The following is a 14,688-nucleotide window of genomic DNA, read 5'->3' as shown; positions in this document are numbered from 1 at the left end:
GCCCAATTCTATCGCTCGAGAGTTGAAATCGCCAGATACTATGAAATACCGTCTAATTTTCGCATTAGAGGCCAAAAGGATAATGAGCGCGTTGATGAGTGTCTCGTTGCAAACTGCAACTCTGCAAACAAATGTCAAAAAAGCATAAAGCAAAAGTTGAACAATTTTTATCCTTAACGCCTAAAAACATTACTTCACGTATGGCAACACGTAATGTAGCTCGACTAAAGTCTTCAAATTTGAAAATTATTTAACTTTTGAGCGTTGCTTTTATTGTTTGCAGAGTTGCATTTTTTAACGCAACACTTCTCCTGTTTTGGCCTTAAGTTTATCTCCAAAGCCGATCATATTATGTCAATTGGATTGAGATAGCAACTAAACACCGTGAAATGATCTAGCTGCATCCAGGTGTATCCGCTCTTATTTCCGCTGCTTATAGGTGAGTTGCCATTGCGGTCTGGAATCCAGATAGCAGCTGTCTTTGTGGGATCCTTAAGCCTAGGCTTCATTTTTTCCTCCATATTGGTCGCTTATAAATACGATATAGGAACGTTGTTCTGCGATTAATTGATCATGCGCTACCTTACTCCAATGCATGTTGGCCTGTAGTATTCTTAGTATGTCTGCTGTATACCTCCTAAACATCTTCCTGAGCCAGGTTGGTGATTCGTCGGGCCTTTTTTGCTTTGCTAGCATATACAGCATTGCAGAGAGTTGGCGCATTCCTCTATTTTGTGTCCGCTCTTGCCTCATTTAATGCATAGTCCCATTGCTTTTCTAACGGGTCCCTTCCATTTCCACTGAAGATGTTCTGCTCCAAAACACCTGACACATCGTTACTCTCATCCCCATATTTCAGTTGACAATTCGTCATTCCAATCGGGAGCTTTCTTATCTACAGCAGCTCATTGGTAAGAAGGCGAAGGCCCTCCTCTGCTCTCTGGAATTAAGTACAGTTAGCTGCACAGTCACTTCTTCAGCTGTTGTCCCCGTTGCCCTCCCTCACGGGGGACCATAAGGCGAAAGGTATATAAAGCTCTTCACCACTTTTTATGTATTTATAAAAGATAGTGTATTAGTCGGAAAGAATGGTAGACGATAAGGAAGTGAATGGATGGTAAGAAGGTGATAGACGGTGAGGAGTAGATGGACGGTTGAAGAGATGGGACGAAGGATGGATGAGTAGCTAGTAGACTGTGCATCGAAAAGGTTGATGAATTGAAGGCTGCTGTACCGCGTTCAAGTCTTCGCAGCTGGTCGTGTGGATGTGAGGGTACAAGTTCAGATGCTTTGAATGTTTTTCACACGGTGTCGCTGCTATTTCTTGTGAATAGCAGAACGTGTACCGTGTTGTGTGAATGTTTCGATAGCATTCCCGTTTTGGTTTAGTCATGTGTTGAGTCATTTTGGGTTATGCCACCTGATTTTTGATGGTTCTGAATGATAGTTGCTACGATATGGTGCTTACATCATCCAACTAGGAGACGAGTCCGGAACTGTTCGGAGTTCAAGTGGAAGTAGTTGGTCTATGTGGCCAAACCAGAGTCCATTATCATACCACGGGAGTCAAGAGCCCTAGGAACTTCGGCTCCAGTCTAAGTATGGTGAAAATCACAGAAAGGGCTTTTCGATGCCCCGTCTGGTGATGCATACAATCAACCGGGTGCCATGACCCATAGATAGGAAGGAGTTTTAAATGGTGCCCTGCTTTTAACCAAGAGGGAGATCACGTCGAAACAGCGTGGGGTCGAATTGGTACTCATGTTGGCTTCGGTCATGTATAGGGGCGTTGGTAGAGGCATTATATTCAACCGGGATTAAGAGCCCTGTTGGTTTAAGCTTTCACGACAGGTTTTTGTATTCTGGACGGAGTGCATGGCGACTTCGGATTCTTTCGTTTTCGCATTTCGCCTAAGGTCCCTAAGCAAGTCTGCATAGATATGCCCTTCTTTCGACTTTATAATCACAAACTCCGGTCGCTGTCTAGGTTTCCGAGCTCACTGTTTTTGCTGCTAGCTTTGTCCTTCTTCTTTTTGCTAGGCAGTTGAACTTAATGAGCTTTTACTTAAAAATAAGAAGTATTTTAATTTAAAAATTGATTTCCGCAACTCCTAAATACGACTATCATTCAAGTTCGTTTCTAAGTCTATTGTTTTAAAAATATATTGATCTTCCGGTGTGAACCTGAGATTTTTTTTTGAGAAAAAAATGGGAGTTTCAAAAAATGAGAAAATATTTTAAATTATAATTTACAAAGCCAGGAAGTGTCAGTAGTTGTCGCACTATAAAGCCTCTAATTTCAAGTCACGTTAAATATGCCTATCATTGTTCATTGCAAAACAAATTGATTGAAATGTGAATTGATTAATGAATTCATAGTGATATGTTCTGCTTAAAATTAATGAGTTGTACAAGGAATCAACATGAAATATTTAATACAAAACTTGAAAGAACGGGCTAGATTATTTTATTACAAAATTATTCTGTCAGAAAGTGATTTGGAAAACATCAAAGAATAGTTTAGAAAAATTTAATGTAGAATGAAATTCTCGAAACTTGGTGTTAGCAACTATTGAAGAAAAGTAATACCCAAGCGCTTGGAGAAATGATATATTGTATGTTTGGCCCGTACTTAATCATTTAACGAACGATGAGTAAGAATCTTCCTTTGAAAAAGTTATCACACTTTTCATTAAGGTGAAGTTTGAAGTAACAACATTAAAATCTTAGGTTTCCAATCATACTGTTCGTTTCTTAACTCTTTTGTTTGCTTACAAACTCTGAAATGAAGCTGTTCGTTTCTTAAGTCTTTTGTTTGCACACAACAACGTTTTCTTCTGCATACCATTTTCTCAGTTATTGCTTTCATAGCAAATGAAAACTAGTTGCTAATACCGATCGATTTCAAATAAAACTTCTTTTCCTTAGTCTTTCGAATTTAGTTGCGAAGGCAAAGTGCATTTTGTATATCTATCTATTACTTAGTGAATAAATTTTTTACTTTGGTTTTTGCTTTTTTCTTACTATTCTAAAATTTAAATCGTAAACGTTTAAATTTGTCATATAATTTCCCATAACAATTTAGCTAAACAAAGCCCATAAAATCGCGTGACGGTTGATCACAATGTAATTTAACAGACATACGTTTCTAAAGCAAACGATTTACATACAAGTCTAATTTGATGCAATTTTAACAATAAGAAGTTAATAATGTCTGTAATAAAAGATGTCTGGAAAAGGAATAATAAAATAGTGAATCTTAAAAATAGCCTTTAAATGATCGATAAAGAAAGGTTATTAAAACAATATATATTCAAAGTTTTAGTGGACTTTGTGGCACTTATCAATATGAATATAAAAAGTTTTTTTATCTGCTTCTTAGTAATTCCCTTTACAGGCGGTCTTTTGAATGCATTCACTTTTTTGCTTTTTATTACCCAAAGTGGGATTTTGAGCTTAATGACCACTAGAATGTTGCTAAGAAAGAAGAAATTATTGAAGAAGAGAAACTACTTGGTTCTCGGACAATCAAGATACAAATATCATACCACTGGTGAACAAAATTCTGTCATTGGTAAGAAAAGATCATCTAAAGCACAATCTGATCGGCATACCGTCATAACTTGTTAATTGTTCCAAAATTAACCAAAACCACGCCCTGCAAATCCGATTAATTTATAAAAGTGTTAAGAAAAAAATTTTTTTCTTATTATCTATGATTTTCAATTTGTCTTCTATTTATTATATTTAAAACAAAATTGGGATTTAAATTTCATGCTTAATCACATATTCCTTTCAATTATTTATAAATTGTATTTCAAGTGAAGTCAATTATTTAATTGATTATTTGCCGTTTCTATCATCTCACGTGAACACTTGACTATCAAAAAAAAAAAAAAAAAAAAAAACAAAAACATGTTGACAAACGACAAACACTTGAAATCTTACACTCAAACATACTCGCACTTTAAGTTCATAGTATGGTAGATTTGCTTAAACTTAGCTTTAAACGATTTTTCTTTTCCCCAAAATCAAAAACCTCAATCCAAAGCAACCGGCAAGTTGGGGTGACTTTACTTGCGCTTGCTGCTGTTTTAGCTGAGTCTGCTCGCCGCCACAAAGTCAGTTGACTTCTCCCCTCCCATCCCACTGCCACCTTTAACGCTAGAGTGCAAGTTTAGAATGAGAAAAATTCTATAAATTGCTTGAAATTTGCTAGTTTGGCTGCAGTTTGTTTTGCGGTATTCTAACGATTCGGCTTTCGATGTGATTGTGTGCTTCTTTGGGGCCGGAGGAAAACCAAGCTCAAGTTTTTAAAATTTTTTTGAAAAATTCAACAAAATTGTGTTTCGGCTTAAGGACATACATATAGCAAAATTCCTTTTCGGCTTTAAATCAAATAGTTGATCAAGGATAATAAGAAAAATTAACTATAACAAAAAAAGTGAGTGATTGTGAAAGTTCTAAAATGGTGAAGAAATATTTTTCCTTAAAAAATAGTGTAAATGGAAACATTCAAAATGAAAACTAAAATATTTAACTAAAAGTAAAACTGAGAGTGGTGATTTTTTTCAAGAAACTAAAAACAAAAATCGTTTATAGAATTTATATACTAAATTATTTTGAAAAATACATTTTCTTAAAAATCTTAACTGCCAATAAGGATATTTTGTGTAAAAAAAAGTGTTAAAAATTTTTTTCTCATTTTTGTAAAAGCAAGTTGTAAAATCGGCTATATGATACGTTCACAACAGCAATTCAAAAAAAATCGAAAATTAAGAAAATAATTAACATATAAGAGTGCTACTTATAAATTAAAAAAAAAAAAATAATCATTTAACAAAAATTTATAAATTTTCCCACGAACATTCCATTAAGCAACAGCCGATACTTCTCCAATATCATTAAGTGTAGTCAGATTTAAATTGTATTGGGTTGCCCAAAAAGTAATTGCGGATGGTACATATAGTCGGCGTTGACAAATTTGTTCACAGCTTGTGACTCTGTAATTGCATTCTTTCTTCTGTCAGTTATCAGCTGTTACTTTTAGCTTGCTTTAGAAAAAAAGTGTAAAAAAGTATATTTGATTAAAGTTCATTCAAAGTTTTATTAAAAATGCATTTACTTTCTTTTAAAAAATCCGCAATTACTTTTTGGGCAACCCATAACTTTATGACCTTCTTTTTGGTTTTAACATTTTAAAACATGACAAGTTTTTTCAGAGACTATCGAGAATGGTTTTTGAATTCAAAAGTTTTTTCTCCAATGATTTAATGGCGTTATGACATTATATTTAACTTATATGGCCAGTCCATCACTTCTTTAATTGAAAGGATCTCCACTTGATACAGTGGTAGATCCTTTCAACAGTAGTTCTTCAAAGTACACCCTAAAGCCCACCCGGTCGTCTAGTTTGGATCCATCCGTATAGAACTCTATGTAACTTCTCTTATCAGGAATATTGTAGTTCCTCCTATCAGGAATACAGTACATTTTATCAAAAAGAGGCTCAGACAATGTGTTGGCCGCACTGCCTATCAGGACTACTGCACATTTTATCAAATAGAGGCTCAGAGAATCTGTAGTCCGCACTGCCTGGAACATTAGGCATCAGATCAAGGATAATACAGCAGTGATCACAGCAATCTGTCAAGCCATGCATCAGATGGTTTTGTCCTCAGTCTGGCTGTGATGGCACATACAAGCCATCCTTTGGATCAGGCTGAACAGTAGGTGGATTTTAGATGATCCGTCCATCATACCACAACACCATATAGCAATATGGGAATGCCAACTGTGGTATACTGCCAGTGCATGACTTGGGGGTTTTTTAGACCCACCACCATTGGATGAGGTGGTGGGTCTAACGTTTGTAACACCTCGAAATATTCGTCTTAGACCCCATAAAGTATATATATTCTTGATCGTTTCGAAGTTCTGAGTCGGTCTAGCCAGTCCGTCCGTCCGTTTGTCGAGATCACGAGATAACAGCTTAAATTTTGCACATATACCCTAATATTGATGTAGGTCGTTGGAGATTCCATATAGACCATATCGGTTCAGATTTAGATTTATATCTCTCATATAAACAGATCTCCCTATTTGACTTCTGGAGCCCCCGGAAGATGCAATTTTTGTACGATTTGGCTAAAATTTTGGATCTAGTGTTGCTATGACTTCCAACAATTGTGCTAAGTACGATCCGAATCGATCTATAACCTGATATAGCTCCCATATAATTCGATCTCCCGATTTGACTTCTTGAGCCCAGGAAGTGCCCTGTTATCACTTACAACAACTGTGATAGGAACGGTTCAAATCGGTCAAGAACCTCATATAGCTCCCATATAAGCCAATCTACAGAGTTGCCCGCAATTTTAATCTGATTTGGCTGAAATTGAGCATGTCATGTTCCGTTAAAACTTCCAACAACTGTGCCAAGAACGGTTCGAATCGGTCTACACCCTGAAATACCTTTCATCTCCCGATTTGAAGTCAAATCGCCAGATTTGAATTCTTGAGTCCTTACAAGCCGCAATTTTTGTCAGATTTGGCTCCAATTTTCCATGTTGTGTTCCGATACGACTTTCAACAACTGTGCCAAGTACGGTCCGAATCGGTCTATAACCTGATATACCTCTTATCTCCCGATTTGAATTCTTGAGTCCGTTATGACTTCCAAGAACTGTGCAAAGTACGGTCCGAGTCGGTATATAACCTGATATACCTTTCATCTCCCGATATGAATTCTTGAGTCCTTACAAGCCGCAATTTTTGTAAGATTTGGCTGCATTTTTGCATGTGGTGTTTCGTTATGACTTTCAACAACTGTGCCAAGTACGGTCCAAATCGGTCTATAACCTGATATAGCTCCCATATAAACCGATTTACCGATTTGACTTCTTGAGTCCCTACAAGCCGCAATTTTCATCCGATTTGGCTCAAATTTTGTATGCGGTGTTCTGTTGCAGTTTTCAACAACTGTGCCAAATACGGCACAATTAGTGTATAACCTGATATAGCTCCCATATAAAACGGTCTCTCGATCATCCTTTTTAGGTTCCTAGAAGCTTTAGTTTTTGCTGGTTTGACAGAAGTTTGGTATGAGATATACAACGCTAGCCGCTAAAATCACTCCCTGTGTCACCACTGGAGATTAATTCCAACTCGGAACCGCTTTCGCTTTTTTTCGAGGTGGACCCAACATCCGGTTATTATCCATATAATCTTCGTAGTGCTTGCGTTCAGACCTCCACATACATACACTAGGCCCCACAGTGGGAGAAAATTGAAAAAAAAAACTATAAAAATTATGCCGTGTGAGAACGGGTAGAGATATCCCTTTCAAATTTGAAATGGTTAGAGCTGACGTGTTAGCCAGATAGTTTTCAAAATTTTTTGTTTTTATACATAAAACATTTTCCACATTCGTGCCTCTGACATTCAATCCAAAAATAAGGGAAAAATTGCATTTTTCTGAAAACGAAAATTCAAATTGAAAACATTGTAAAAAAAAACGAATAAAGATATCTCAGTAATTATTTTTGAATATTGCAGATAAAAGTGTCATTAAAGAACCAAAAATAAATTCTGCCCAATTTTTAAAAAAAAAAAAAATTTAAAAATACCCCTTTCGAGCAAAGATGGTTTCATAATCGTGTTTTTTTAGGATATTTTCTGTGGAGGCTAAAAATGTGGTTAGGTGCAAAAAATTTTTTGCATAGGTTTAGGGATTAAAAAAACATATGCCCAATTAGGGGATCTGAGCTTTGTTAGTTCAGAGATCGAGAGGTTTTTGCAATTAAAAAAAATGTCTATTTTGAAGCTCCCATTAAGTGGGCATATCATATTTAAATTTCACGTAAAACGCATCCACAACATGTCCTCTTCACAAACAAAAATTAAAATATAGGGTGTTGAAGCAAGTTTTTTCCAGACTAATCAATGAAAATAGTTTTTTACCAAAATTTTACCTAATTTTTACCAAAAAATACACTTTCCCCGTTTTTGACTTCCAAGCTGTATAACTTTTAACGGATCACCTAAGGCCTTGAAATTTTGCACACGATTTCGATAGCACCTCAGCTCTAACCATTTCAAAGACATATCTCTACCTACTCTCAAACGGCCATTTTTTCTACTTTCTCCCACTGTGCGCCGCTGTTTGTAAGGGCATAGAGATTTAGAGTATATCTAAATCTGATTCGATTTCCTTGAAAATTATCCAATTCTTACTCATTTACCATTATCTGTGGTATATTTCGGCCCAATCGATTGTTAAATGTGGGACAACATATTTAAAAGTAAATCTTTGAAACTATATATGATACCCCCACAATATCCAAATTTGAATTTTGGTCAAATTGGTTGTTTAATATTGATGTGATACAACATCAATTTGAAGGAATATCCCATATACTATATATGGGTTGCCCAAAAAGTAAATGCGGATTTTTTAAAAGAAAGTAAATGCATTTTTAATAAAACTTAGAATGAACTTCAATCAAATATACTTTTTTACACTTTTTTTCTAAAGCAAGCTAAAAGTAACAGCTGATAACTGACAGAAGAAAGAATGCAATTACAGAGTCACAAGCTGTGAAAAAATTTGTTAACGCCGACTATATGAAAAATCCGCAATTACTTTTTGGGCAAACCAATATATATATCAGAGCTATATACAAATCTGAACCGATTTTTTTTGAAATTCACTATATATCTTCTTCTAGACATCGGCAATATCTGAGACAAATTTCGTCCCAATCGGTTGTTTTTTGGAGGTGCTAAAGCATTAACAAGTAAGAGCGTGCTAAGTTCGACCGAACCGAATCTTATATACCCACCACCATGAATCGCATTTTTCGAATTCTTTGCGCGATATCTCTTTTTAGGCAAACAAGGAATAATGGATAAGAATTGTTATGCTATTGTAGATGAAGACCATAGTAAAAGTCATTGGGTAATGTTTCAGTCCATTCGGATAAGAATTATGCCTTTTAGGGGCTTAAGAATCATAATCTAGAGATCGGCTTATATGGGAGCTATATCAGTCTATAGATCGATTAAGACCATATTGGACATGTATGTTGAAGGTCATGGGAGAAGTCGTTGTACAAAATTTCAGCCAAATCTGATAAGAATTGCGCCCTCTAGTGGCTTAAGAAGTTAAGATCCAAGATCGGTTTATATGGCAGCTATATCAGGTTATCAACCGATTTGAACCATACTTGGCACAATTATTGGAAGTCAAAACGCACAAAAATTGTGGGTTATAGGGGCTCAAATTGAAAGGTCGGTTTATATGGGAGCTACATCCAAATCTGAACCAGATATGTACTTTTAGAACTGCAGTAGCCTCAGTTTTGATACAATCCTCATACAACTTGAAACGAAATTTTCTATATCGATCAGTTTGTCCGAAAAATTGATATGTAATCCGATTTAAATATATACTCGTAGGTCGAGAGAGTTACAAAGTCGCCTGACATTTGGATTTGTCCGATATAAAAATTAACAGTTTTTAATTCTGTTTTCTATTTATAACCTTTTTAATTAATTAAATTGTTATTTGAAATGCATACAAACTACATTTAAAGTAACAATTACCATACCCATTCATTTATTCACCAGACTAATTAAAAAAAAAGTCGGCACAAAATCCAAAACAGACGGAAACAGACGGAAAAAAACTAAACAACTCAATTTAAATTTGTTCCATATTGATTTCATACATTAGCCATGCATAAACGTGAACAGTTTTAAACACGCTTGTCATGCTTTGAAAAAGCTCTCAATTGCAGTAAAATATAATTTAAATTGATGACTGCAATGCAGTAGCAATTAAACTTTGTCAGACAAATGAATAATGCTTACCATTTAATGGAATCAGGTTTTGGCATGACCCATTGTTAAATCATCGTCCAATTAACACTTTCGTATGAAATCAGAAACAATTAATCTGGCGAACAGCTAACAATGCAGTGTTTGTTTTTTCTCTGACAATTTTACAGCTAACAAGAGTCACACGAAAGCCACCTACACCTACAAGCATTTAATTAATTGCATTCAAAATGAAGTTACAACTGGCAGTTTTATGTTTGGTTTTACTCAACACCCAATTGGAGATGACAGCAGCTGTAACAATGCGTAAGTAATGAATGAAGTTCGTTTCTTAAGTCTTTTGATTCAGTTTTCGGAAACTCAAAACGAAATAATTTCTTTGCCTTATTTCTTGCAAACTGTGAAACGTTGATGTTTGAATGCATACTCTCATTAAAACTATATGTTGTAAGAGGAACCTCAAGCGATTTCAAATCTTAAAAGAGAAGGACTTTGAAATTAAAGGCGAGAAAACTTTTTTGCGTTTTGAGAATTCGAGAACCGGAAATAGGACTGATAATTTTTTGGTTTTAAATTATTGAAAATTAATTATTGTAGAATGTTTTGTGTATTTTTAAAGTAACATATAGAAATTTTATTTAAGTTAAGTTATCAAAATTACTTTTTTAAATTAAATTTTCAAATTTTTTTCTAAATTAAATATTTAACATACTTTTTTTCTATTAAATGTATGAACATTTTTTAAATAATATTTTGTAAAATTTGGACAATTCTTTAAAATAAAAAACTAAACAAAAAATTAAAATTTTGAAATTTTTGTAACATAAAAATGTTGAAATTCTTTTAAAATAAAACCAATTTAAACAATTGTTTAAGTAAAATTTTGACAAAATTGTTTAACTAAGATTTTGAAAAAATTTTTTAAATAAAATTTTGCAAAACATTTTTATACAAAATTTTTAAAATTGTTTGCAATGAAATTTTCAAAATTTTTTGTAAATAAAAGTTTGAAAATTTTATTAAAATAAAATTTTAACAAATTTTATTAAAATAAAATTTTAACAAATTTTCAATACTAAATATAGACATTTTTTTTAATTTAATTATAAAAAAAAACTTTTTAAATAAAGTTTTGAACAAATTTTTTAATTAAAATTCTGAAAAAAAAATTTTAAATAAAATTCAGAAAAAAAATTTAAATAGAATGTTTATAAATCTTTTTAAATAATGATTTTTTTTAATTAAAAATTTTAAAAATTTTTATACCCAGCACCGAAGGATGGGGGTATATTCATTTTGTCATTCCATTTGCAATACATCGAAATATCCATTTCCGACCCTTAATCGTCGTAAAAATCTAAGACGATCTAGCCATGTCCGTCCGTCTGACCGTCTGTTCGTCTATCTGTTGAAATCACTACAGTCTTTAAAAATAGACATATTGAACTGAATCTTGCACAGATTCTTCTTTTATCCACAAGCAAGTTAAGTTCGAAAATGGGCAATAAATTGGACTATATCTTCATGTAGCCCCCATATAGTCCGATCCGCCGATTTAGGGTCTTAGGCCCATAAAAGTCACATTTATTATCCGATTTTGCTGCAATTTGGGACAGTGAGTTGTGTTAGACCCTTCGACATCCTTTTTTTATTTGACTAAGATCGGTTCATATTTGGATATAGCTGCCATATAGACCGATCTCTTGAATTAAGGTTTTGGGCCCATATAAGGCACATTTATTGTCCGATGTTGCCGAAATTTAGGCCAGTGAGTTGTGTTAGACTCTTAGACATCTTTCTGCAATTTGGCTAAGATCGGTCTAGATATGAATATAGCTGTCATAAAGACCGATCTCTCGATTTAAGGTTTTGTGGCCATAAAAGGCGCATTTATTGTCCGATTTCGCCTATATTTAGGTCAGTGAGTTGTGTTAGACTGTTAGACATCTTTCTGCAATTTGGCCAAGATCGGTCTAGATGTGAATATAGCTGCCATATAGACCGATCTCTCGATTTAAGGTTTTGGGGCGCTTTTATTTTATTTTCCGACCGAACTTAACGCCTTTTTACTTGTTTTTATTAAAATTTTAAAAATTTATAAATTAAAATTTCATTGGATGGGGGTATACTAATTTCGTTATTCTGTTTGTAACACCTCGAAATATGCGTCTAAAACCCCATAAAGTATATATATTCTTGATCGTCGTGTCATTTTGAGGCGATCTAGCCATGTCCGTCCGTCCGTCTGTCTGTCGAAAGCACGCTAACTCTCCAAGGAGTAAAGCTAGCCGCTTGAAATTTTGCACAAATACTTCTTATTAGTGTAGGTCGGTTGGTGTTGTAAATGGGCCAAATCGGTTCATGTTTTGATATAGCTGCCATATAAACCGATCTTGGGTCTTGACTTCTTGAGCCTCTAGAAGGCGCAATTCTTATCCGATTTTAATTTTGCACGTAGTGTTTTGGTATCACTTCCAACAACTATGCTAAGTATGGCTTACATCGGTCCATGTTTTGATATAGCTGCCATATAAACCGATCTTGGGTCTTGACTTTTTGAGCCTCTGGAGGGCGCAATTCTCGTCCGATTTAACTGAAATTTTGCACGTAGTGTTTTGGTATCACTTCCAACAACTATGCTAAGTATGGCTTACATCGGCTCGATCAATAGCTTGATACAGCTCCCATATAAACCTATCTCCCGATTATGCTTCTATATTATGTTGTACTTGTATCGTATTTGTTGCGAAAACGCCTCTAGATATAAATACCACATTATCCACGCTCGACAACCCTGTCTACTAGCTGTGCTTTTGTGTAATGGCAGATTTTTTGTCTACACAATTACACTACTCCCATGGCATACACATGATTCTGTTCGTCTTTTGGAAGTTGTATTGATGGCTTCGAACGCTAGACAACGGAAACGGCTTTCGCTGTTGCTGCTTGAGACCAGGTTCGAATCCCGGCCGGGCTCTGCCGAATTTCCATTTTCAAGTTTTTTTGCCTGTCAAGGCGAACAATTTTTTTAATTTTAAAATTTTCGTATGTTTTCTCTTTCGTGACGAGCTAAATGATCGGAAATTTTCTTTTGCAATGGAAAAGCAAAACCAGGGGTCACCGCACACACCAACCACTATGGGACGCGTTTCGTTATTTGGTTAAAATAACTCATCGGCCATATTAGGTGTAAAGGCTTCAAGAGCCGTACGTTGGTATGATTTACTTATATCGTATTGATTGAGAAAACGCCTCTAGATGAAAATACCACATTACCCACGATCGACAACCCTGTCTACTAGCTGTTTCTTTCCCAATGCTTGTGTTTTTGTATAATGGCAGATTTTTTGTCTACACAATTACACTACTCCCATGGCATACACATAATTCTGTGCGTTTTTTGGAAGTTGTATTTAAGGCTTTAAACGCTAGACAACGGCAATGGCTCTCGCTGTTTTAATTTTTGTCTATTCAAATATGATTTTGAAATTTTTTGTATTAAATTTTTTAAAATATTTGGTAAAAAAGTTTTTGAAATTTTTTTTAATAAAATGTCAAAAATATCATATTTTGAAATGAAATTTAAAATAAGGTTTTTTTTTGGAGGAAAATATGTTCTTGATTTCTACTTTTTCATATTTCAGCTGACTACATAAAAGTTTGCTCTCGCAATGATCCAAAGATTACAGAATGCATTAAGGATACTGTTCATGCAATGCGGCCCCATCTCAAGGACGGCATCAAAGAGTTAAATGTGCCCGCTATGGAACCGCTGGACATAGGTGATCTCAACATTTTAGAAGGTGGCAGTGCAGGGATTAATGTCAAAGCCTTGGATTTGAAGATTTACGGACCATCGAATTTTGAAATTAAGAAGCTGAAGTAGGTTGACAATTGAAAAAAAAAACAAATTGAAGCTACTTATGAAAAAAAAATCACTTTCTTTCAGAAACTCCAACAATGGCTTGCGCTATGATTTTGAATTAAATTTGCCCCGTTTACAGGGTGAAGGAAAATACGATATAAATGGTCAGATTTTAACTTTGCCCTTGCGGGGAAATGGACCCTTTACAGGAAACTTTAGTGAGTTTAATTAAAAACTAAAAATGTTTTAACTTTTCCTTTATGGCTTTGCTCCTTCCTTCTTTTAGCCAACTTCTATGCCTTTGTGAAAGTTATTTTCGACACAAAGAACGTCAATGGTGAAGAATATCTGCAAATTAAAAATCTTGAGGTTAAAATTCGCACCGGCAAGGGTCGCATACGTCTTGAGAATCTATTCAATGGCGATAAGGCTCTGGGCGATGTGGTCAACGATACCATCAATCAGAATTTCGAAGTCTTTACGAATGAGCTGATCCAACCCATTGAGCGTGCCTTAGAGAAGAAGTTCATAGTAATTGCTCGAAAAATTCTGGAAAATTTCACCTATAACGAATTGTTTCCTGTTTAAAATCAAGTCATTGTGAATTTTTCTTTTATTAAAAAGTATTTTTAATTTTTATTTTGTTTTAATTTTAATTGGTAATTTTTTGTGATTATAGCTTTATATAAATAATTTTCCAAGTGAAAAAATATCCATAGTATTAAGAATAATAAAAAAAAAAAAAAACCAAAAACAAAATTATTTACAATTTTTTACAAAATGTAAAAATATGCATAAAATATTATTAAAAATACATATTTTAAAAAATATTTAAAAAAATGTATGAAGTTTTTTGTCTCTTATGGGCGAGTTGAAAATTTGAAATAGGAAACCTGGATAGAATGGAAGGGGTTTCAGATCAGATACCTAAGACGAGTGTTAGGAACTGCTGCCAAACGGTACGATCTTGGATTGATGGAACT

The 14,688-nt window shown here is 34.4% G+C and overlaps 1 protein-coding gene across 1 annotated transcript; it reads left to right on the top strand.

The window, feature by feature from the left end:
- The first annotated feature begins 4,221 nt into the window (after positions 1-4,221).
- On the top strand, positions 4,222-14,344 carry LOC106081091 (protein takeout). Its single transcript, XM_059363770.1, has 5 exons — positions 4,222-4,444; positions 10,011-10,146; positions 13,485-13,722; positions 13,790-13,923; positions 13,992-14,344. The coding sequence occupies exons 2-5, from the start codon at positions 10,071-10,073 to the stop codon at positions 14,291-14,293; spliced, it is 750 nt and encodes a 249-aa protein (XP_059219753.1). The 5' UTR covers positions 4,222-4,444; positions 10,011-10,070; the 3' UTR covers positions 14,294-14,344.
- Positions 14,345-14,688: the final 344 nt, after the last annotated feature.

Source organism: Stomoxys calcitrans, chromosome 2 (assembly GCF_963082655.1).
Source record: "Stomoxys calcitrans chromosome 2, idStoCalc2.1, whole genome shotgun sequence".
NCBI lineage: Eukaryota > Metazoa > Arthropoda > Insecta > Diptera > Muscidae > Stomoxys > Stomoxys calcitrans.
Note: the sequence above shows the minus strand (reverse complement) of the source record. Positions and strands in the feature narration are given on the sequence as shown.

Bases quoted from the DNA above. Each gene is read 5' to 3' on its own strand.
- LOC106081091 (XM_059363770.1), top strand. From the start codon at position 10,071: ATGAAGTTACAACTGGCAGTTTTATGTTTGGTTTTACTCAACACCCAA. The intron at 10,147-13,484 runs GTAAGTAATGAA...TTCATATTTCAG, and splicing joins GACAGCAGCTGTAACAATGC to CTGACTACATAAAAGTTTGC. The intron at 13,723-13,789 runs GTAGGTTGACAA...ACTTTCTTTCAG, and splicing joins TTTGAAATTAAGAAGCTGAA to AAACTCCAACAATGGCTTGC.